This window comes from Equus caballus, chromosome 27 (assembly GCF_041296265.1).
Source record: "Equus caballus isolate H_3958 breed thoroughbred chromosome 27, TB-T2T, whole genome shotgun sequence".
NCBI classification, from domain to species: Eukaryota; Metazoa; Chordata; class Mammalia; order Perissodactyla; family Equidae; genus Equus; species Equus caballus.
Genome location: NC_091710.1, coordinates 44,969,010 through 44,991,875, shown reverse-complemented (window position 1 = coordinate 44,991,875; position 22,866 = coordinate 44,969,010). Strand labels below are relative to the sequence as shown.

Genomic DNA, 22,866 nt, shown 5'->3' with positions numbered 1-22,866 from the left:
AAAGTAGTGTCAATGGGGAGCAGGAATGACATAGCTTAAAACTCGTTCACATAGACACAGACCAGAGAACCTGTGGGGTTGATCAGATCTGTTATTGTCCAACAGTAGTTTTCAACCACTGTGCTTTAGCTTATTCGTGTGTTGCATGTGAATAAGGGGTGCCGCCAGATTGAGATGAATTTGTCAAGGTTTTTTGACTGCACCAAGAAGACAGAGGTTGATGGGATCCAGCATCCAGAAAGCTGAGCTGTGCTGGTTTGAACATGGTAGTCTTGGTTAGCATCTGAGTATCACATTGGCAGGCCAGCCCCAGGAACTATTACATTTCATTGAAACATGTGAGCCTCCTGCCTTAAAAGTATGAAGAGGATATGATCGGGCCAATAAACAGCTCTACTCAAAAAGCAACAGACTGTTACCAAATAACAAGTCCTGAGGGCCTGGGAATGAAGAGTGTGTCTGACAGAGATGCTTGTATGCCTTTATTGACATTGTAAGGCATTGATTTCCTGTAGGAATAATCGCATTGTAATTGAGGATGACTTTTCAACGTTGTTTTGAGTCTTTTACTCTTTCAACGTGCCCCCAAAATGTTCAGTATTTCAAAGTATGCCAGGAACAGTGTTGTGGAGAATTTGCTGAACTAGAAAATTAGGTGTGATCAGACCAATAAAACATTCTTCAATGAGCCATCCTCAGGGATATGGAAGAGTTTTCTTATTCAGAATCTGTATTTTGACGGTATTCACTTTAAAGACATTTTGGCCATAATTTATCCTCTTTAACTACAATTTTTTAACTAGGGTCTTCAGATTCGTGCCCCAGTTCTGTTCCCTGGTTACACTCCTTTGCTTCTGCAAAGCTGCTCTTTTCTGCATTTCTGCCTTGCCTGGATAGAAGGATAACTCCCATCAGAATGTTAAATGTCCAAACCAAGTCATTTGTAGAGGGCCTCGCAGAAATGCCCAATGGCAATTTGGTGAGTGGTGCTTACTTCTCATGCCTTTTGTTGGAGGACTTTGAAGAAAATGGCTGCCATCCTAGGTGTTCTGCAGTTTGGTAAGAGTAGGAGGGAAAGGAATTCTTATAATGTTATTATTGGCTCCCCAAGCTCTACAGACAGGACCAAAGTGGTCAGATCTGATCCAAGCCATTTGGGGAATGAGTAAAGCAGAACCAACAACAGCAACTGTGGGCACATCTCTTGCCCTCGCTGTGAAGGATTCTGCACTGTCTGCTCAGATATATCGTGAGCTGAGGGTCTGGCAGTGTCAGGCTCAGTCTACTCAGGGAGTGGGGAATCTGGCTCATCTTATTCCCTTCAGCGCCAAGAAGTTACGTAAATCTGTACTTCCTGTACCCAAGAAGAAAGAGAGTCCCCTTGTCTGCCCCCTCATATGACAGTAAGCCATGCTTACATTTGAGATACAATTTCTGTTTTTAGTGGTTCATACTCAAGGAACCAGGTTTTCACAGCCAACTTACTATCAGAGCATATATGATGATGTTTATAATTGTAAGTATCTTACTATCATGAGTTAATCTTCTAGACATTTACTGCTTGAATCTTTCTTGAATTACCTAGATGCATTTCTTATGAAGGGTTGCAAACAAAATATTTTAATGGGAAATTAAATTATAATAATTGAAATATTTTCTATTTACTTCTATTTATTATTATTGGACCAATATTTTGATACTCATGATTTTCTGAACCCCGTCTGAGTGCGGTCCTGTAGTGCCTGAGGACTTCTGCCAATAACATCATGGGAAGTTGCCTCAACTACGCAGCTCTTTATGTGCCTCGTGTTTCATGGTTTTCAAGTTGTGCATACTAGAGAGGTTCTGTAGATAAAGTATGAGAGGAAAAAAGCATTAGGTACATTAGTTGAAATTGGCATCATGTTGCCAAACTGTAATAAGCCTTAGGGGAGCTCAGTGTTGAAACTACTCAATTGAAAGCTGCAATTTCCCATAACAATTTAAAAGGCCTGCAGGCATGCTCAAGTCATAGCTGGATCTTTCAGTTAACACTCTGTAACATGACCCCAAAGTCTCATTTACATCACAGCAATTAAAATATATTCCACATTACATGTTTACTACCATATACTGTAGAAATAAGCCAATGAAATGCGGCTATTTTCCGGAAATAACCATGGATATCTTTACGTTCACGATTTCTTCTTTCCAAAGTGGGATTGCCATGTCATACATATACACAGAGGATGATGGTGATTGCGAAGGCGGAAGAGGGAGGGGCAGAGGAAAAGGAATACAATCTAGACTACTAATAACTAGTAGTTATTACTGTTGGGTTACCCACATGAAATTGGGTTAGTAGTCTCAGTCGAGTTCACAGGTGACAGGTGTCCATTATGCAAAATAATTATTGTAATCAGTGCTAATTGGCCCCCTACCGGTAGCTAGAAGTAGAGGGACCAAAAATTAAATGAGTATTAAAATAATACACCTCCTGAAATGCTGCCCTTAGACTAGGACAGAAATGCTAATGTCCAGTTGGGAAGGTGATGGAAAAGTCCAGTAACACTCACCTGAGGAAGGTGTCTTCATAAATTAAAGTCCTTTCCTTAGTGCTCCATCCAAATTAATTTTAAAATCCTCCTGGCATATGGATTATAACTATGACTATTAACTGATATCATAACTATTTTGTAATGAGATGAATAGCCAGTTAAATTATTTTAATGCAAAGCCACAGTAGCCAAAATTAGATCATATTTTCTCAACAGTGACTACTGCATTTTAGTAATGACTTTCTTTCAAGAAACACAGACCAAATTGACTTACTCCAAATTGTTGTTGTGGTTTAATATTTATTGAGTAGCCACAATTTACTAGCTTACCTTGAAAGTGCGGTTTTTAACAATTCTCTAGAATACATCATCAAGGTATGAAATACGGTGGCAAAAGTCCAGCTTCTCTAGTTGGCAGGCAGTCAACGGGAAACCAAGGAAATGGAATTTCTCCCTGTGCCTGTTGGAACACTCTCGCTTGCACTGCCCTTTTGTGGTCAGGAAGAGCTCTGAAAGAGTCCTACTTCAGCAGACATCTGAGAAGACAACACTTTTGTCTGCTGCATAGGCCCTTTTTAATCCTGTGCCTCGGCTTATAACTACCACTAGTCACAGTGTGAAAAACATTTTTTTGATTGGGCCACTTACTCCGGAGACTTTGTGCTAATTATTGAAAGGGGCCTCCTTTAAGCAGACACAACCTCCTTCCTCATGGGGCTCTGGGCTGGGCAACAACAGAGCGTGGGCTGGATTACAGACCCCACTCACCCTTCAGCAGGTGCCCCTGACAAGGTAGGCCTGGGTCGGGCCACATGTACCTGACTCGTAAAATTTTTTGTAAACATTATAAATTATGTGCATTTGTCTTTATGATATAGAACATTCAGGAAGTCTGGAACAGCTGACTAATGGGGTACACTTTTCCTATCTTTGCTTGACTATCTGACAGCATTTATACAAAGTTATAATACTTGAATGTATTATATGTATGCACTTTAAGGTGTGTGACTAAACTTGAAATGACAAAACATTATATTACTATTTGAGCCTATAAGTCAAGCATATTTATCTGTCCTGATAGTGTTGCACTAAAATTCATTTTAAAACAAACAATAAACACCAAAGAAGAAAAATATTAAAGAGAATTGAATCCTCTAAAGTGCAGTGACTGCACGCCATACCGGCTATGAAAACATTGGCGCTTTTTCCTGTACCCATAGGAACTGAGTCCAGACCTGACCCAGCCCCTATTGTATCCACAGCAAACTAAGAGGGTTTCCATAGTTCCTTGAGCAAATCAAACGCTGGGATTGAACTCCAACGCATTTTGAAACCCTAAGGCAACTCTGGGATTGTCCAATATCCCCTTAGAGCTTCACCACTTCAAGGAGGAAGTGAGGTGTGGGACTGTCCCTGTCCACATCTCCCTCCTCACTCCACAGGGAGGTGCCGTGTTGAGCGAGACCCTCACCTCCAGCACTGAACCAGAATTTCCTGCTCTCCAGGGGTCTGTGAAGAGGTGCCATTTGGCTGGTTTGGTGCTTTTCAGACTGAGATGAAAACTATCTGATGGACAGTAGACAGAGGATATATTTATTACAGTAATTTTGCCTGTGGGTTAGGGAGGCATGGATAACTGCACTTATCCTTTATTCTCCACATACTTGTGGGTAGTTATCAGGTCTCCACCTAGTTGTTACTAAAATAAACCCCACGTAGGTCCTTCAGTCTAGAGACTCTTAATCAATTTCATCACTTCTCTTGAAAGTCCTTCGTGTTTGCCTCCTGCTTTCTACCACCAAGACATAAATATTTGGATAACATTATAGATGAAATCACTTTGAAATTATTGGTCTGGGGGCTATTTTTTTCATTTGATAACCTAGTATTTCTGAATATGCTCGTAAAAATTCAAAACCCAAATTCCATTCAAACATTTTAGCAAAATGCCAATTTCACGACAGATGTAAAACCCCTTGCTCTCAGTCCTTATTGGACTGGACTTTCATACGTATTTCCCATCCCAGCATCCTCAGATAAGCTTAATGACATGACACTGTTGTTGGACACTGGACAATGTTTTTGAATTTAATTATAATAACTGGCCCTTATCAAGTAGATGTTATGTTATGTGCCGATTGTTGTGCTAAATGCTTTTAAAACTATATCTCATTTAATCTTCATACTATCTTCATAGGAAAGATATTGTCACATGCATTTTAGAGAATGAGATACAGGAAACCAAATCTTAGCCCATCCAAGGTTATAAGTCACATAAATTGTAAATAGTGGAGCTAGACTTTTGACATAGATCTACGAGATCAAAACCTGTCCTATATTTCCACCCTAGCTGTATTAGTGTAGGTTTTTTTGGTTGAAAAATCAAGATAAGAATTTGTTGATTCAAAGCCATATTTCTTTCTCTCTAAGGTCTTTCTTCTATGTAGACATCAATGATAGGCAGGCTTTTTCCACATGGTGGTGTGGGGGACTGGAATTGGCCACCCCAAGATATGTCTCTGGCATGAGGTTTATTTTGGGCTAGTTACTTTTAAAAACTGCAGACAGGAAAGAAACTGAAAAGTAGAATTTACTTACCCTTTGTTAAAAGACATTTACATTTGTAAGAGAAATCTCCATCTGTAAAGGTGTCTCCCTCTCTGTACCAGGAAGAAGGGGGGATGACCGTATCTCTAGAAACTCTTAATCAGTGCAGAAGGCAAGGACTTAAATCTGCATAATAATCTTACTCTTGTTGTACTTGTACTTGTAACCTCCTGTAACTAACTCCCCCCATCCCCAACATCCTCCTTTGTCTTTACCTGATGATGATATTTAAGCTGGTGGCTTCGGCCATTTTGGCAAGTTGCTCAGGTTGCCTGAGACTCTCCCATGTATACATGTTATAAAGCTTTGTTTAATTTTCTCCTGTTATTCTATGTTATGTGAATTTAATTCATTCTCTGGCCAGAAGAACCCAGAGCCGGTAGAGGAAATATCTTCCTCCCCTACAGTGGCAAAAATGTAAACAAGCTCCACGTCTTGTCTTCATCTTCCCAAATTAGCAACTCCAAATTCACTGGTTTTGAGTAGGTGCATTCCCAATAGTTTTATCACATGTCCTGAAGCTGACTTTACTGAGTTAGGTCATGTGTCCATTCCTGAACCAGTGACTGAGATTCTGTGCAGACAGTTCCTCAACCCCAGGATTGGGGTCTTCTCCAGCCGAACCCTGGGAAATCAACATGGGAGAGGAGCGTCTATTCAGGGAAATATGGGGCATACAAAAAAAATGTGTATGACCATGATGGCCAGGATGGAAAAGAGCCTCTCTCCTTTGGTAACTAAACCACATGGGATAGGAGACAAGCAAAGGGAATTGTAACTGTGTCCTCTTCTGAAACATAATATCACAATGAGGTATCATTTAGTTCTTCCTAAATTGTCTTTTCCCTAAAGAAGAAGCTTGAAAATGTTTCCAATGTATTTTATCTTTTTAACTTGGTCTTGAGTTTTCCACCTTTCTTACTCCTTGCTTGAATTTCACTCGGCATTACTTTCTGCCTCCCCAGTACTGTGATCTCTGCAAATTTAATTATCATGGTATTTTCAATATGACAACCTTTGTTGACTTTTTTAGTACTGGATCTCTTGACATCCTGACACAGTTTATCAAAGTCTACTGTCATTTCCCTCTCTCGCTCTGTTTTTAACTTTTTCCTTATTTGTTTGGTTTTTTTTATTGCTTGTATCCCCTTTTTGTCCTAAGGTTTAGAACTATAGTCTAGTGGTTAAGAGTACAGATTTGGAATTAAAATGAAATGTGTTCAAATTCCGCTTGGCTACTTCCTGACTCTGTGTCCTTGGACAAGCCAGTTAATCTCTCTGGGCCTCAGTTCTCGCAGGTGAAAATGAGCTTTATAATTCTCACCTAGCAAGGTTGCCATGAGGATTAAGCGAGGTCATATATGTAAAGTACCTGGCATATTTTAAGCACTCAATAAATACTCAAGATTTAAATTAATAATTCATCAAGGAGCTTTTATGTCCACTCTTAAAGAAAGGAATATGCCTAGCACTTAGGGAAATAATATTAAGTGTTCATTTAAGAAGCTCCTCCAGTTGCATACAGCATTCCCAAGTGTCACCAGGTCTGTAATACCCACCTTTGAGTCACTTTTATGATATAGCGAGCTGTAGTTGTTTTTTAACCCATCTAGAAGACTTGCTTATTTTTCTCTTGTTATGACTAAAGGTTTGAATTTGGAGTTGATGCTGCACAGGTCTTATGATTGGGCAACTTTTCAAAGAAGTAAATGGAAGAGCACCAAATGGGAGTGTAATCCCCAGCCTAGCCACTCACTGGTTGTCTGACTTAAATATTTTTATTAATTTCTCACATTTCCTCATTTGTAAAACTGGTAAGTCGCACAAACTTGATGAGCTGTTGTTAGAAATAGAAATGCCATGTGTAAAATACCTAGCATGTAAAAGTATTTAACACCTGGAGATTATTTTTATTATTGTGTATTTGACTATGGCTTGCTTGTTCACTGACAGTCCATGAGCCAGTTCACTCAGAACAATACGTGGAGTGATTGTGGTCTATTTGGTTGTTTTTTACCTAGTGTATATTTGAGGCCATTTGTATAACGCAGTACCGTCTATATGATACATAGCTGTTTCCTTGATTTTCCCTCTGAACCAGATAGTATTACTGCCTAAATCGTCAAAGACCTGGCTCATGCTGAAGCACAGGTGAATAAAGTGGCGGCCTCTGTGCTCAGGGTTCTGGTTTAAACCATCATAAAAATGGTTAACTAGATATGATGGATATTGGTTGATCTGGGCAAGCAGACAAATTGAGAGATATTATTTACACTTTACCCTAAAGGTCTGCAGGGTAGGAAAGCTGCCTTTGGCTCAGCTGTGTTGGATGCTAAAGCGCCTTTTCCCATCTACATAAAGTATGGAGAATATGGCCTTCTCCCTCCAGTTACTCATGCCCTTGCAATCACAGACTATATAACTATGTTAATATATATTACCGTTATATTATATTGCTATTGTTTGTAATATTTATCAGGAAAAACAGAATCGCTTTTAATTTCAAACTCTGCAAGGGAATTGCTTTATTTGGTTTTAAATCATAGAATATATTCCCACATTACATTCTTGGGTAATTTAGTCTCATTATCCGTACTTTTTTCTTTTTTGATCATTTCCAGCTTCTGTTTCCTTCCACATAGAAAGAATTTTGAAAGAATTTTTAATGATTTGATCAGATTTAAGCCACTTCCCTTATAGCCTAAGGCACTGTTCTATATATTTTTCAATTAAAAATTTTCCAGTATTCACACTTATGCAGGAGCTATTTTAGTATTGCTCCTGTTTGTTTCATTATCTGTTTGCATATTTGCTATCTTTGCTAAAGCGTGAAGAACAGTTTTGAGTTTAAAAATAGTAAGCTTCCTATTTATTATTTTTTAATTAAAGACATAAATATATCTTTACTCACGTGAAAATGTTCACAATATGTTAAGTAAAAACGGGTTACAAGATCATCTATATTAAATATATGTATGATGTACATATATTCATACACACACACACACATAGAAAAAATCTGAAAAGGTGAACACTAAAATATTGAGGGCAATAAGTTTAATGATTGTTTTTGGCACTTCCCTGTATTTTCTAGTTTCTTTAAATATTACCGCTTAATACATGTTTTAAGTGAAAGAAAAGCAAGAATTGGGAGTGTGCGTTAAACAGTGCTGAGGGCTGGCCTTCTATTCCCTCTGTCTCAGTAGATGGCCCTGTTCGCCCGTCTGCTCAAGCCGGCAACCTGGTAGTCGCTCTCAGTTCCTCATTCTCATTTCAGCCCATCACAAGCCTTGCTGATGCCACCTGTCTCTCTCATATCCATCCGCTTCTCTAAATCTCTACTGCCATTTCATCCTCCCTAGTCCAGGTTGTCATTCTCTTGCCTGGACTTCTGCAAAAATCTGCCAAGTTTTCCTATTTCTGCTCCAGATCTCCACACTTCAGCCAGGACGATCTTCCCAAGCTGTCAATCTGAAGGATCATGTCAACGCCCTATTTAAGACTCTCGAATGGTCATCCATTATTGGTGGAATCTGAATGAACCTGCTTAGCCTGTCCTATGAAGCTCGGCTTCTGACCCTTGAGTTCCCTCTGGCCTCATCTCTCCTCACTCATTGCCCCGCCCTACTGGCATTTGTCCATCAAGCTCTTCCCTGCTTCCAAGTGACTGTCCGAACGCATTCTTCTCTCAGCCTGAACTGTTCTACTGTCAGCCCTTTCCCTGTGACACACATACTTGTGACCAAGCTAAATTCTATTTATCCTGTGGGTCTCAACCTAAATGTCATTTAAGAGAGGTCTTCTTTTGGCTCCCACTCTCAATTAGACCCCACCTCCTAGTCTCTCTCTTAGCAACTTGCAATGTTTTGCAGCATTTGTTACATTTTTAATTGTATATTTATTTGTGTGATTAATTATTTAACCTCTCTCTTTCACCCCTTTCAGACTGAGAGAGGGTAGAGACTATGTCTTGTCCGTTTCTCCTTTCCCAGTGCCTCTCGCCATGCCTGACATGTATGGTGAATGAATAAAGGAATTGACAATCACTGTGCTTTGTGCTCAATTCCATGTCAATGCATGTAGATCCGCTGCCTTCTTTTGAATTGCTGCTGAGTGAACCTGCAACTGCTCCACCTTGCTTTTTCATCCAGTCTGACAACCTCTGCTTTTTAACTGGTGTGTGTACATCACCTATTTTTATCTTTAATGTGATTATTGATACGATCAGGTTTCTCTTTTTCCATCCATTTACTTTTAACCTATTTGTGTCTTTATACTTAAGTGTGTTTCTTGGAAGCAGCATATATATTTTTTTTATCCAATCTGAAAATCTCTGCATTTTGTGGGGCGTTTAGACTGTTTACATTTAATGTGATTATTGTCCTAATTAGATTTATGTCTATCATTTTGCTGTTTGTATTTGACTTGTCCATATGTTCTTTGTTCCTTTTTTCCTACCTTCTTTGGATTAGTTGAGTATTTTTTGTGATTCCGTTATTTCTTTTGTTGGCTTATTAACTATAACTCTTTGTTTTGTTATTTTAGTGGTTGCTTTAGGGTTTAAAGTATACAGCTTTAGTATAACAGTCTACCTTGAGATAGTATTATGCTACTTCACATATGGAATAAAAACCTTACTATAGTTTACTTCTGTTTCCCCATCCCTTCCTTTATGCTACTGTTGCAATACATTTTACTTACACACGTTATAAAATCCACAATACATTGTTATGATTTTTGTTTAAACAGTCATCTATTTCTTAAAGAGATTTAGGTAATAAAAAAAGATATATATTTAACCATGTAGCTACCACTTCTAAGCACTGTTCCTTCCTTTGTGTAGATCCGTCTTTCTATCTGATGTCATTTTCTTCTCCCATTACATTTCTTGTAATGGAGGTCCACTGGTGATCAACTTGTATATGTCTGAAAAGGTAGTTATTTCACCTTCATTTTTGAGAGGTATTTTCACCGGCTATAGAAATTCTAGGGTGACATTTTTTTCTTTCAATACTTTAAAGATGTTTTGCTACTGACTTCTTGCTTACATTATTTCCAGTGAGAAACTCTGGATGTAACGTGCCTTTTTCCTGGGTCTGCTTTTAAGACATTCTCTATTATTGGCTTTGAACAATTTTAATCATAATCAAATGCCTAGTGTAAATTTCATTACATTTTCTGTGCTTGGGGTTTGTTCAGCTTCTGGGCTCTGTGGGTTCAAAGTGTTTATCATATTTCAGAATTTTTCTGTTATTATTTTTTCAAAATTTTTTCTCTTCACTCTTCTCTGTCGTTTCCTTCAGGGACTCCAGTTAAATCTATATTGGCCTCTTGAAGTCGTCTCACATCTCACTCATGATGTATTTATTTATTTATTCTCTTTCTCTGTAGTTCATTTTGTATAGTTTCTATTACTATATCTTTAAGTTCTTTAACTTTTTCTTCTGCAATGTCTAACCTGTTGTTAATCCCATCCAGTGTAGTTTTCATCTCAAACATGGTAGTTTTCACCTCTGGAAGTTTGATTTGGGTCTTCTTTTCAGCTCTTCCATGTCTCCATTTAATTTTTTGGACATATGGAGTATAGTTATAATAGCTATTTTCATGTCCTTTATTAATTCTGATGCCTATGTCAGTTCTGAGTCAGTTTCAACTGATTGATTTTTCTCCCCATTATTTTCCTGCTTCTTGGCATTCCACGTAATCTTTGATTAGATGACAGACATTGTGAATTTTACCTTGTTGAGTGCTAGGTATTTTTGTATTCCTATAATATTCTGGAGCTTTGTTATGGGACAATTAAGCTACTTGGAAATGATTTGATCCTGTCTGGTCTTGGTTTTAAGATTTTTTACATGAGACCAGAACTAAAGTCTAGTGCTAATTATTTCCCTACAAATGAGGCAAGACCTTTCTAAGCACATTGCCTAATAAATTATAAGGTTTTTCCAGTCTGGCTAGTGGGAATATACGCTATTCTTGGCCTTGTATGAGCTCTGGATACTGTTCCCTGTAATTCAGTAGTGCCTTAGAAGGGCATTTTTGCCCCCAGTGGACATTTGGTAATATCTGAAGGTATTTTTTAGTGTCATGACTGGGGCTGCTACTAGTATCTAATGGATAGAGGCTAAGAATGCTGCTAACCATCCTACTGTACAATAGCCTCCAAAAAAGGGAACTTTTCCATCTTAAATGTCAGTAGTGCTGAAGTTGAGAAACCCTGCTATAAACCTTTCAAATCATTCGTTCTCTGGCCTCCAGTAGTTTCCTCACACATATGCACTGCTCAGTACTCTGCTGCATACAAAAGAAGGACCCTCTGTAGACCTCCAGAGTTCCTTCTCCATGCAGCTCCCTTCTCTGCAGCAATTTGTCCTGCAAATTCTTACCATCTGTTCTACCAGACTTTCAGCTCTGTCTCTTTAGCTTAAGGAGTCTTCCTGGGTTCCTCCTCCCTGTGCTGTAGCCTAGAAACTCTCTCAAGGCAATGAGCAGGGAGATTCAAGGGCTCAGCTTGTTGTTTCCCACTTCTTACGTTCAACTACCCTTCATTGCTTCATGGCAATGTCTTGAAAACCTTGTTTCATGTATTTTGTCTATTTTGTTGTTGTTGCTATTTTAGAGAGTTGGATAAACCCAGGTCCTGTTACTCCATCTTGGCTGGAAGGAGAAGTTGGCTTCTTATTAATTATTGCTATCAAATGTTCTCTTTATTTCCTTCGTTGTTTTAACCTTCTTAACCACTAATTGTTCACTATATTTGTTTTTCACTGTACCTGTGTCTTCTCACCAAGCATCACTTTTGTTACCCATAGTAGACTCCCCTTTCCCTACCTTTCCTTAGACAATTTTGTGTTTTAACTTTGTGCCTAAACACGATAGCTAAATTCATTTGCAGTCTTCTGTTTGAAACTCTAAGCTCAAATTTCAGTTATGCTTGAATTTAGCATTACAAAGAAAAATCACCATAATATGATTTTATTTTTGTACTTAATTATTTCGATTCTTTGATTTGTAAATTTGCCTCAGGAAACAAAATTTTCTTTAAAATGAACAATAGCAATTGATTTCCTCTTGAGATCAAGTGACATTAATCTAGCTATTCATAAAGAAAACACTTTGAAGTTCTTATGGTGTGCAAAGTTGTATTTAATGTTTGATTAACATAAGTGGTAATAAATCATAAATACTAACTTATTAGGGAAAATATGAATTGTGAGTAACAAAAGGCAAAAATTTCTTGGTATTTTCTACAAAGAACTTAATTTAGATCTATAATCAAAAACATGTTGGGGTTAGTTAATGTTTCTCTGAAATCTGCTTATTCTTTTGGGTGAGCTTTTCCAAACTATTATAAAGATAAGAGGACAGTCTAGGCAGAAAATATTTAAGGTAGCACTCAGGAATTTGTAAGTCTTTCAGAAAATAAATACAATGGAAGCAGTAGTGAGTTTGACCAACAGGTTATTTAATTCTTTGGGTTCAGATATTTGTTTTTATTTTGGTTGCTAGACAGACACATAAGCTCATGGAACTTTACAAGTTCAGATTATTTTAGAGATGTTTCTTATAGGCCTGATAAATTGTAATTATTGGCATCAAGGGCTCTAAAGGTATACAAACTCCAATTAAAATCAGATTACATTCTAAAGATATGATTAAAAAATGTTTCTTTGGAATTAGGAACATTTTATGAAACAACATAATAATGTTGTTAAGTTTTCCGGTCAAGTTTCAAAGCATGTTTAAATAATATATCTGAAATAGAGGCTACGATCACCCTAAGTCTAGTGTCCAAAAGTCAAGGACTGCCTGCCCATTCATTCCTTCAGTCAAATACTTTGCAAGATATTGAGTAAAAACAAATAACTAAGTAATGCAATTTGCTTTAAGACCAGCTGGATTTTCCCAAGGAGTGCTATAGTTAGTAACTGAGTTGTTTTTTAAGGAGCTAATGAAAATTAACAAATCAGTTTGATATTGATATGTATTTCCTGTAGCCAGTTCAATCAAGTTTTTGGTCAACTCTTTAAGTGCTGTGTGCTGCCTTTGCACACTGTGACCCTCTTCCTTGTGTAGCACTGTGCAGTCACCGTGGAAGTGCTTCCAGAATTTAGTATGAATTAAGCAGCTGCATCTTTCAACCTCTCATCTTCAGCCTTGAGTGCAGGCGATAACCCAGCAAACCGCCTTTTGAAGTCATATTGAACTCATTGACTTCGATCAGAAGCCTATCAGGAGTTGCAAACATTACAGTGAAGAGTAAATCCGTGAAGAGTCTGAACTATATACAAAAATAGAAAGACACATGCAAAGGACTTTTTTTGTGTGTGGATTCTCTAAGATCAAAATGCCTTTTTCTTTGATAGTATATTTGAATATTATAGTTTGATTTATCGTGGCACTTTAGAATTGCTTCACAAATAAAGAAAACTCAGATATTTGCTGCTAGAGATGTTCTATAAAGCTCAAGAATACCTAAAGTTATCTTTTTATTACTCATTTAATTGGTACTGACTTATAGACATTGGTAACATCACCACAAGGATGCATCTTTAATAGTGATGATGTATGTTCATATTACTGTGATAAACTACTACAGCAAATAGTTTAGACTTTACAGGCCAGAAGATCTCTGTAAGGTTCCTATGGCTGCAACAACAAATTACCGTAAACTTGGTGACTTAAAACACCAGAAATTTATTCTTTCAGTTCTAGAGGTGAGAAGTGTGAAATCAAGGTGTTGGCAGGGCCATGCTCCCTCTGAAGTTCTAGGGAAGAATCTGTCCCATGCCAGCAACCCTTGGCATTCCTTGGTTTGTCGCTACATCATTCCAATCTCTGCCTGCGTCCTCGCATAGCCTTCTTTCCTTTGTGTCTGTGTGTCTCCATAAATCTCCCTTTCCTGTCTCTTACAAAGACACCGGTCATTGGATTTAGAGCATGCCCTAATCCAGTATGACCTCCTCTTAACTTAATTACCTCTACAAAGACTATATTTCCAGATGAGGTCACATTCATAGGTATTACGGGTTAGGATTTCAACATATCCTTTTGGGAGACACAATTCCACCCACTACGGTCTTTGTTGCAACCATTCAACTCTGTCTTTGCAGCATGAACACAGCCAAGACTGTACATAAATAAATGCTTGTGCTGTGTTCCAGTAAAACTTTATATACAAAAACAGGTGTTGGGTCAGATTTGGCTGGTGGACCAATGCCTGTTCTAACTAATTGAAGCAAGACTGCTGCAGAGAAGAAAACAATTTCCCTAGGCTTCAATCAGTCCATTTTTAAAGTATAAAAATGCTTATGTGTGTATATATGGCAACATTTATTCTAAAATAGGAGTCAACTTAGGGCAAGAAATGGAACTTTCATAATGATTTCAAATCCCAACTAAAAATTCTTAAATTATAATATTTTTCTGGTCAATTAAAAGCTGTTTGATGATCATTTAGTTATGAGAGTCTATATGGCCTTTCCTCCAAAGAGATCAAAACTGTTTTGGAAACAAGATTTTCCTTGAACTCAGACATATTTCTTCACTCTGTTAGAAAGAATGTACTTTTTCCCTCCACTAACTGTCTGCTCCATGAGGGCAGGAACATTGTTTTATTCAGTGGTGTATCCTCAGTGCACAGAAGAGAGCCTAATACACTTCATAGTCATTCAATGAATATTTATCTAAAGTAACTTTTGTTTGTTGGAATAAAAAGAGTGAACTGGTGTGTTGTTTAACTCTGTCGTATAAAAATAGTCTCCATCACCATACCTTGAAGTTATTTACTGTCTTAAACTGAAAGAGAAATCCAATTTCTATTAAGAGCTATTGGAAGAATTTGTAAAGAGAATAATGGAGTGATGAGTTAGAAGGGGTCATGAAAAATACTAGCTTTTTTTTTTTTTTTTTTTATGATTCACGGAAAAGAAGAAAAAGGTAAGAAGTCAAAATACATTTCAGCAACCAAACTAAAATATTAGTAACTACTTTTAACAGCCCAGCTCAATTCCATAGCAGAGAGATTTGGAACGCCATGTGAGGTAACCTTTATTGGCAAAATGCGTAGGGGAGGAAGTAGTTTGATTGAAGAGGTAGCAGTAGGAGAGTCCAAACGTTTCCAAGCACAGGCTTTTGAACTCTGATCAATCCAGCTCGGAGAGTCTCACCATTCTTATAGCTGGCTGGAAGGCAATAGTTAGAAAGGAGCGGTATAAGAGTAATAATATTGCTCAGAAAGAATCAGGACTTGTTGACAGCATAGATGTAAGCGGAGCCGCCATGGGAGAATCAGCATCGGCTACAAGACTCCACGTTGGAAGCACATTAAAGAGTAGTGTGATGTGTATAACAAGAGCCAAGGATGAAGAGAGGGAGAGAGAGACCCTTCGGGAGAGGGACGCTATGCGGAAGAAAATATCTAAATAGAAGTCACAGCCCTGAGGATGTGGAACCGAAGAGAAGACCTGGGGCCACTGGGAATCGTTTGTCTCAAGTTGATTATGGAAGCACTCCAACAAAAAATGAATTTAGGAAAGAAGGAGTGGGGTGGGGGAAAACACTGATGGCTGAAGACACGTCTTCAGGGACCTTCAGATTAAAAGGAAAAACAAAATGAGAAAGAAAAAAGACAGAAGGGGACCATTTAAAATGCAAGTCAGCTCCTGGCAAGTAGGCCCCATATTTTAGGTAGCAGAGCCTTTTCTGCCCTCCTTCACCCCTGTCAATTCAGCAAATTCAAGAAAAAGAGAGTTGCTAAGCAAAGAAACACAATTCTCTTTGCTCCTTCTAACTTATTCTTGCTACTGGCAGTTGCTAGAAACTACCCCATCAAATTAGCCACTTGAATTGCCTTAAATATCAGGAAAGTGCTGATTAAATTCATTTTCTAGAGAGGAAAATGCATTTTAAGGAGAGAGTATGAGAGAAGGACCAGCTTTTTCCACAATTCAAGACATTTAGGGTCTTAAAACATGAAAATCGTGCCCTCTGAAGGAAAAGTCTTTGTAAAAAATAATAAAATGTTCAGTGCTTTTGACAAAGTTTCCTCCCTAAGAAGCTCTCAGTTTGCTCCTGCTCTTTTAAAACAAATTGAAAGAGAAATAAAAATAGTATAGGTTTTTGTAAGGAAAAGAAAAGGAATTTACTTGTGAATGGAGAAAATGCTGCAAGAGAAAACTTTCCCATTGTGGAAAATTTCCCAAACATTGAAACCAACTTTTAGCTGGTTTCTGTAGTGAAATCTGAGCTTGAGCTTAAATTTTTTTTTTTTTGTATTAATGTGAAAAATTAGCAGAAAGTGTGCCTCAACTCCTGGTAATAGAGGATATTTTATATTGATTTCACAAATTTTCATTTATTGTTAAAAGCGAGCTTCTAGATAGGCAATACTGTTACTTTCCACCATTCTCCAGATTGAGAAGGATGCAGAGTAGTCAGTTTTTAGATGAGTGTTATGCTGACATCATGCAACCCTTTTATCTTTACAGAGAGGCCAATGAGAATTGATCCCTGAACGTAATTTGTAACAGCCAGGACTGATGTGCACACAGAAGGAATGAAGTATGGATGTGAAAGAACGGAGGCCTTATTGCTCCCTGACCAAGAGCAGACGAGAAAAAGAACGGCGGTATACCAATTCCTCAGCAGACAATGAGGAGTGTAGGGTACCTACGCAGAAGTCGTACAGTTCCAGTGAAACCTTGAAAGCTTTTGATCATGACTCCTCACGGCTGCTTTATGGAAACAGAGTAAAGGATTTGGTTCACAGAGAAGCAGATGAGTACACCAGACAAGGTAGGTCATCATTCTAGGAAAACAAGGCGTACTCAAATGGTATTAACTTGTAGGTGTCCCTCAAGGTGACATGACTGTATTCTTAGTTTGATGTCCTATCCTCTGATGCAGCTTTTGAGATATTAGATAATAACATAATATTCTTGATTAGAAGTAGAAAGCCACCTACAGGCATATTGACCCCAGGCACAGGTACCAACACAGGTCGAGAATCGTTCCACAACTCCACGTTTTATAAGTGAGATTTGTGATTCTGCACATGGCCAAGTGTTTGGGCATAAACTTGAAACCCAGGGCCCTAGGGCTCCCTTGCAGTCTCATGAAGGTCCTCAGACACATTGTTTCGAGTGTTAAAACTGGTGCAAGGAGAACAGGAACTGTTGGTGAGGAAATTCATCTTTCCCTCGTAAGGAAGTAAGAATTCTTATTCTGGATCATCTCATGATCTCTCCAGCCCGTCTGTGTCTGTCTCTTTATACAAGAGCCTGCCATGACAGGGTTCCATTTTCTCTCTTGTAGGCAATCTAGGACAATAACTTTATACCTTAAAACATCCTAGTTTCCTGTAATGTAATCCATTACGGTTTGGTCATTCACATATATTTGTTGAACATTTTTACACTCTGTTTTCTGCCTGCATATTCTACCAGTGGAATAATGACTTCTGCAACTTTTCTTCACAATCCTAAACCTACTGATTTCCACACTTTGAAACAGTAGCTTATTTTAAATTAGGCATACATGGTTATATTTTGTTTCTTCTAATACAGTCTTGAGATGTGGGTAAGATTACTCCTAACAAAGATAAAATCCTCTTAAAACAATAAAAAAAATCCTCTTACTTTTGTGTGGCACTGTCAATTCCCATAGAACTTAGCATCCCTTAGCTAATTTAATCAGAAAACAAGGAAAAATAAATAAAACTTCAAAAATAAAGAATATATTCATCTTACAGCCTTACCTTATACGGCCTTGTGCAGTCCGCTTACAGACACTGTGACTGACAATCTGATATTGAGCAGAAACAAATTTAAGAAAAGGTGACGGTGCAAGAAATCATTAGAAAGTTTGAAAATTTTCCATGGTTCTTTTCTTTTCTGCATTGTGGACAGTCATCCTAACTACACTGAAATAGCGTTCACTCACCCAAACCAGTTTACGTCAAAGAAGGCTCATTTGATTTGCTAAAGAGAGATTTTTTTTTCCCCTAAAGCATGCCCTCCTAATTACAGGTATCAAATTTTATGAAAGGAGACAAAATAGCTTAGCATTTTCAATCCCGTTTGTAAGGGAAGATATAGAATATACATTTGACATATGTACTCTTTGTAAGTGAAGGGACTTTAGTTGATTGTACAGTGTATGATAATTCTAAACCTGATTTTTTCTTTTATATTGTCTACACAGCTGACATAGATTACCAGGGTACATCTTTCACCAATTTAAAAAATAGTAGGTACTGCAGAAATGCATGGATTCCAAACCCAGTGTGAAGTCTCGCTTTTTGTAACAAAAATAGCTGTTTAGTGCCCTATTGGAAAACAAATACATTGTGGAATACTATTAGGAGAAAAAAGCAGCACATGTGGCACGATGCGCTGAGCAGGCTCATCTCCACCCCAAGCAAGCATTTCATCTTGGCAGAGCGGAGGATGCTTAAACAGGTTAAAAATAGCGAGCTGAAATTTTCACCTCCTAGGCAGCGTTAATCCAGTGCAGACTGTTGTTGATGACATGGCGATACCATCTGTGGAAGCCCTGGAACCAATGTTCTTAGGGGACCAAACAGTACTATTACTCAGCTCCTTGCAAGCCAAGGATGGGAGAACAAAGGAGGTATAGGAAAGAGAGAGCGAACAAGGTGGCACATGGAGGGCTCTTTTTGGGAGCACCTGAATTGGGGAGTGAGAGAGGTTTAAGAGCAGAAGTGGAAGGAAAAGCGAAAGTGTGCTGCATGATGGTGTTGCAATTCACTTGATGTGTCATAAATCAGAATGTACTAAAAACATAAATGGGATGGACTAGTACTTTTGGCTAACGTGCACTGATTCCCTACCGTGCTCCGGTCAATGTGCTAATAAGCAGGTTATGGACACTATCACTTAACCCTCACAGTCACCTCATGAGGGAGGTCCCAATGGCATCCTCCTTTCACACGTTGAGACAGTCAAGTTTGGAGAGGCCAGAGTTCCCATAGCTGGCAAGAGCTAAGCTGGGACCTGAACCCAGGCCAGTCTGCCCATAGCTTGCGAGATTCTAACCTCTGTGCAATTGCCAAAGCAGAAAACAGGCAGTTCAGGGTAATCATTGCCCTTTGGTTTATTGGAGTGAATTTCAGCCAATTTTGATGATGTGGATAGAGAGAAATGAAGAGACTGGAGACATATTTAGGAAATAAAATTGACATGATTTTGTGATTGGGTGGAAGAGGATGAGGGAGCAGGAAGTATTGCAAGTACTTTTTCATCCCTATGGTTCGATGTGGGGAATGTTTTAGCGGGAGCAGTAGATGGTGGAGAGAAGTGAACACAAAAAGTCTGCTATCAGATTATGTTCTTCTCGAGCAAGCCTAATGAAAAATCCTCCTAGGCTTTCATTTTCTTTGAACCTGACAAATGTCAATTTTTCCTCACTGACTGTTATGCTGTGGGATTAATTATTTAATTGACAAAATGTGCTGCCTGCCACAGCTCCTGACATCATACACATAATAAAAATGAAAGATGAAAAATATTAATGGTAGCCAAAGATCTTTGAAACAATTCCAAAGAATCATGCTAATTTAGCTTGTCCATGGAGTTTTAAAACAACTTGTCAGCCCTCCATCCACTTATTCTCTGAATGACACAGGAAACTGCAGCTTCAGCTGGAGGAAGGAACAGGTAGCGACCCCGTTAATGCAATTCCATGGAGAATTCAAATCTAGAAATATAATATTTTTATTTTTATCCACCAATTTTTATGGCCTATTATCAAACTTGATTTTAATCATTTTTATGGCTTTGCTAACTGGCAGATGACTATTGTTAATTACGTGTTATATTTAGACACTGTAAAGCTGAGGATGATTTCGTTTTCACAGTCATGTGTAATTTGCCTGGATCTCACATAGATCTCTTTCTCTCGCTCCTTTTCAATCTCTGCATGTGGTTTATTGGTGATGGAAATCATTACTCTTTTAACAGCTGTGGAGCTCTCTGTAGGTGGAACAGGGTTAGGGTCACAATGGCTTGTTTTGCATTCTCGGATACTATTTTCTTTGATTCATCTTTGAAGAGAATTTATCCCATCAGGTCTGAGACACATTTCTTATGAAACAGCTGCATAAGATCATCCCACAGTTTTAGAAAAGTGATAAAATAAAAGATCTTTTTTCTCTGTGCTATGTCCATCACTGGTAGTGTTCTTGACCAAACGAGAATGCTTATCAACTTCAACAAAGAATTTAGCCATGAGGGTGAATTTTGAAATGAGGTGATGTCTGGAAATAAGAACGCTTTTGTTTCACAGAACCGTAAGCCTGTAAAGAAGACCTCTGAGAGAGTCTTAAACCAAAATGTTTACCACTTAGTCAGTAATCAGTGTTGGGGTTGTGAATTTCAGAATTTTAAAATGAAAACCCATCATTTATTCTTCATCTATCAAAGGGCAATGGCGAGGAAGTTTATCTGTTTTAAAATTTGAAAAACAGATAGCATTATGTCTATGTTTATACATACCTGAAATCAAAATAGAGAGTAAATTTGCAAAGAAGAGAAGGGAAGGAAGAAGGCAGATTGACAAAGACGGGCACTCACTGATGGACTCTCAGTGTGACTCGCCTTGGGTCTTCCCTCACCGTGGGCTTCCAGTCCCAGAAACTCTCCTCTTTCCTCATCACTGCTCTGGAATTTGCCTTCTCACCTCATGACGTTGCTGGTCCGAGGCCAGTTCAAGTGTAGTTTGTGAGAAAGGAGATCCTCGCACCCTGATTTCTCATGCTGCACCTCCCTTATAAGGCCCAGTCCGTCTTTTCTCCGAATAGTCCAGATGCTAGACCATCTCCTTACCAAGGATAACCCTCTTTTGTGAAACAAAAGGACATTAGAGGAGCAGTCTGAGTTTTGCTGTAAATATGTGTCCAGGATTCCAGCATGATGGTGACTTGAATGACGCCTCACCCACTCATCTCCCAGCCAACTCCTTACCTCGTCTGAGCTGAGTGGTGACCAAGGGTACAAATGAGATCTGGAACTCTATTAGGGTCCTGAAGGACACAGTTGATGCAGACTCTTTTCCCCTTTGGTCCAGATGAGAGCTCAGAATGGGGTGAAGATCAGAAATAATGCTGTGGCTTTGTGGTGCCAGAGAGATGCTGACCTCCCTCTCCCATGGACCTTACTTGAGTGAGTGTTGCCTTGCAGGAGCAGCTGGTTTCCTTGGCCTCTCAGGAGCTGGGGGTACCTAACCAAGCGCATTTTCTCCACCCTGACATTGTAAGAATGCCCTCTAAGGAAACCAGGGTGTAGAAAGGCTTGTCCCTAGAGTCTAACAGGACTTCCCACTTAAGGTACCCCAGGAAAGCAACACCATGCTTGACAGCATGCCACATGCAGGAACAGGGATAGGATGCAAAACAAACAGATCAGGAAACAGATCAGGAAGCTCCTAATGAAAATGAGCAATGGTTATGAGAGAGGAAAACGTGAACCAAAATCAAATATTTCTAGTAAGAGCACTTACAGAAATCTAAGGACCAAAAGAGAAAAGCAACAACAAGAAAACCCACAATGACAACCAAATGCTGCGGGGAAAAGCCATAATTTACAAACTTAAAAATTTTGTAATCGATTAGGTGAAGGAGAGATGGTGGTTGTTGTTAAAATCCACATTAATGGTTTTGAAAACCAAGTAGAGGAAATAACTCAACACAGAAAATAAAGTTGCAAGTAAAACTAAGAAGAAAACACACACACACACCCCCCTAAGCACATCCTAGAGAAATTCTTTAACTTTATGGGTAAAGATAGTTTACCAGATTCTAGAGAGAAAAAAGAAGTTACTTTTCTTGTTACTCAGAAAAGAAACAAAAATAAGACTAATGAATTTCTCATCTGTAACAATGAAAACTGGAAGACAATGGAATAACATCTACTGAGAGAAAAAACTACAACCCAGGGATGCTATAGGCAGAGAAGATATCATTCATCTCTCAGAGCAAATGCAAGATATTTGAGGACATGCAAAGATTCAGAGGCTGTATCACCAATGTGCACCGTCTAAGGAAATACTCAGGAAGTAATACCAATGGAGTCAGAATGACTACCTGTGAAGAGGAGAAGAAACAGTAATGAGTGATCAACTTGGCAGTATATAGGCTGTTAAATCCCACATGATGATGACAGAGCAACTAGAAATGGGTGAGCAACACTACAAGGGAAGCCTTGAAAATGGCTAGAACGGAAGCTCCTTACCTATCTCAGCAAAATCCAGTAGTTGGAGGAAAGAGATGGGGAAAGTTAGAGTGTTCCAGGATCCCACCTGAAGAGGGAGAGGCAGGGAGCAGTTACGGAGCAGAGCTTGAGTGGGGGGAAATAATTGCTATCTTGCATTCATATAAGAATGAAAAACATGTATTTGAATATGAATGTCAGGAAATGGAAGGTAATCATTAGTGGGAATGGAAAAAGCACAATAGGCCTACCTAATTAGCAGGGGGAAAAGGGGAATGAATAGTATCTGATCAATTTAGCAAAAACAGCTCCAAGGAAAAAGAGGAGAGGAGTAAAATCATGACTAATCATAAAACAAAATGGAGGAAGTCAAATCTGCTATATTACATATTACAGGAAATGTAAAAGCACTGAGTTTTGACACAAATAGAAACTATTCAGTTGGTTTATAAAGTTATTGGTATTTATAAGAAACAGACTTAAAATGGCAA

The 22,866-nt window shown here is 38.5% G+C and overlaps 1 protein-coding gene across 7 annotated transcripts in view; it reads left to right on the top strand.

Moving 5' to 3' along the window:
• The window catches only part of TENM3 (teneurin transmembrane protein 3), a 2,419,468-nt gene that overhangs the window by 1,976,437 nt on the left and 420,165 nt on the right, over positions 1 to 22,866 (top strand). For all 7 annotated transcript variants that reach the window (XM_070253219.1, XM_070253221.1, XM_070253220.1 and 4 more), the window contains one exon: positions 16,637 to 16,943. In XM_070253219.1, coding sequence (XP_070109320.1) covers positions 16,712 to 16,943 — 232 coding nt within the window. In that variant the 5' untranslated portion in view covers positions 16,637 to 16,711. The remainder of the gene's footprint in view (positions 1 to 16,636; positions 16,944 to 22,866) is intronic.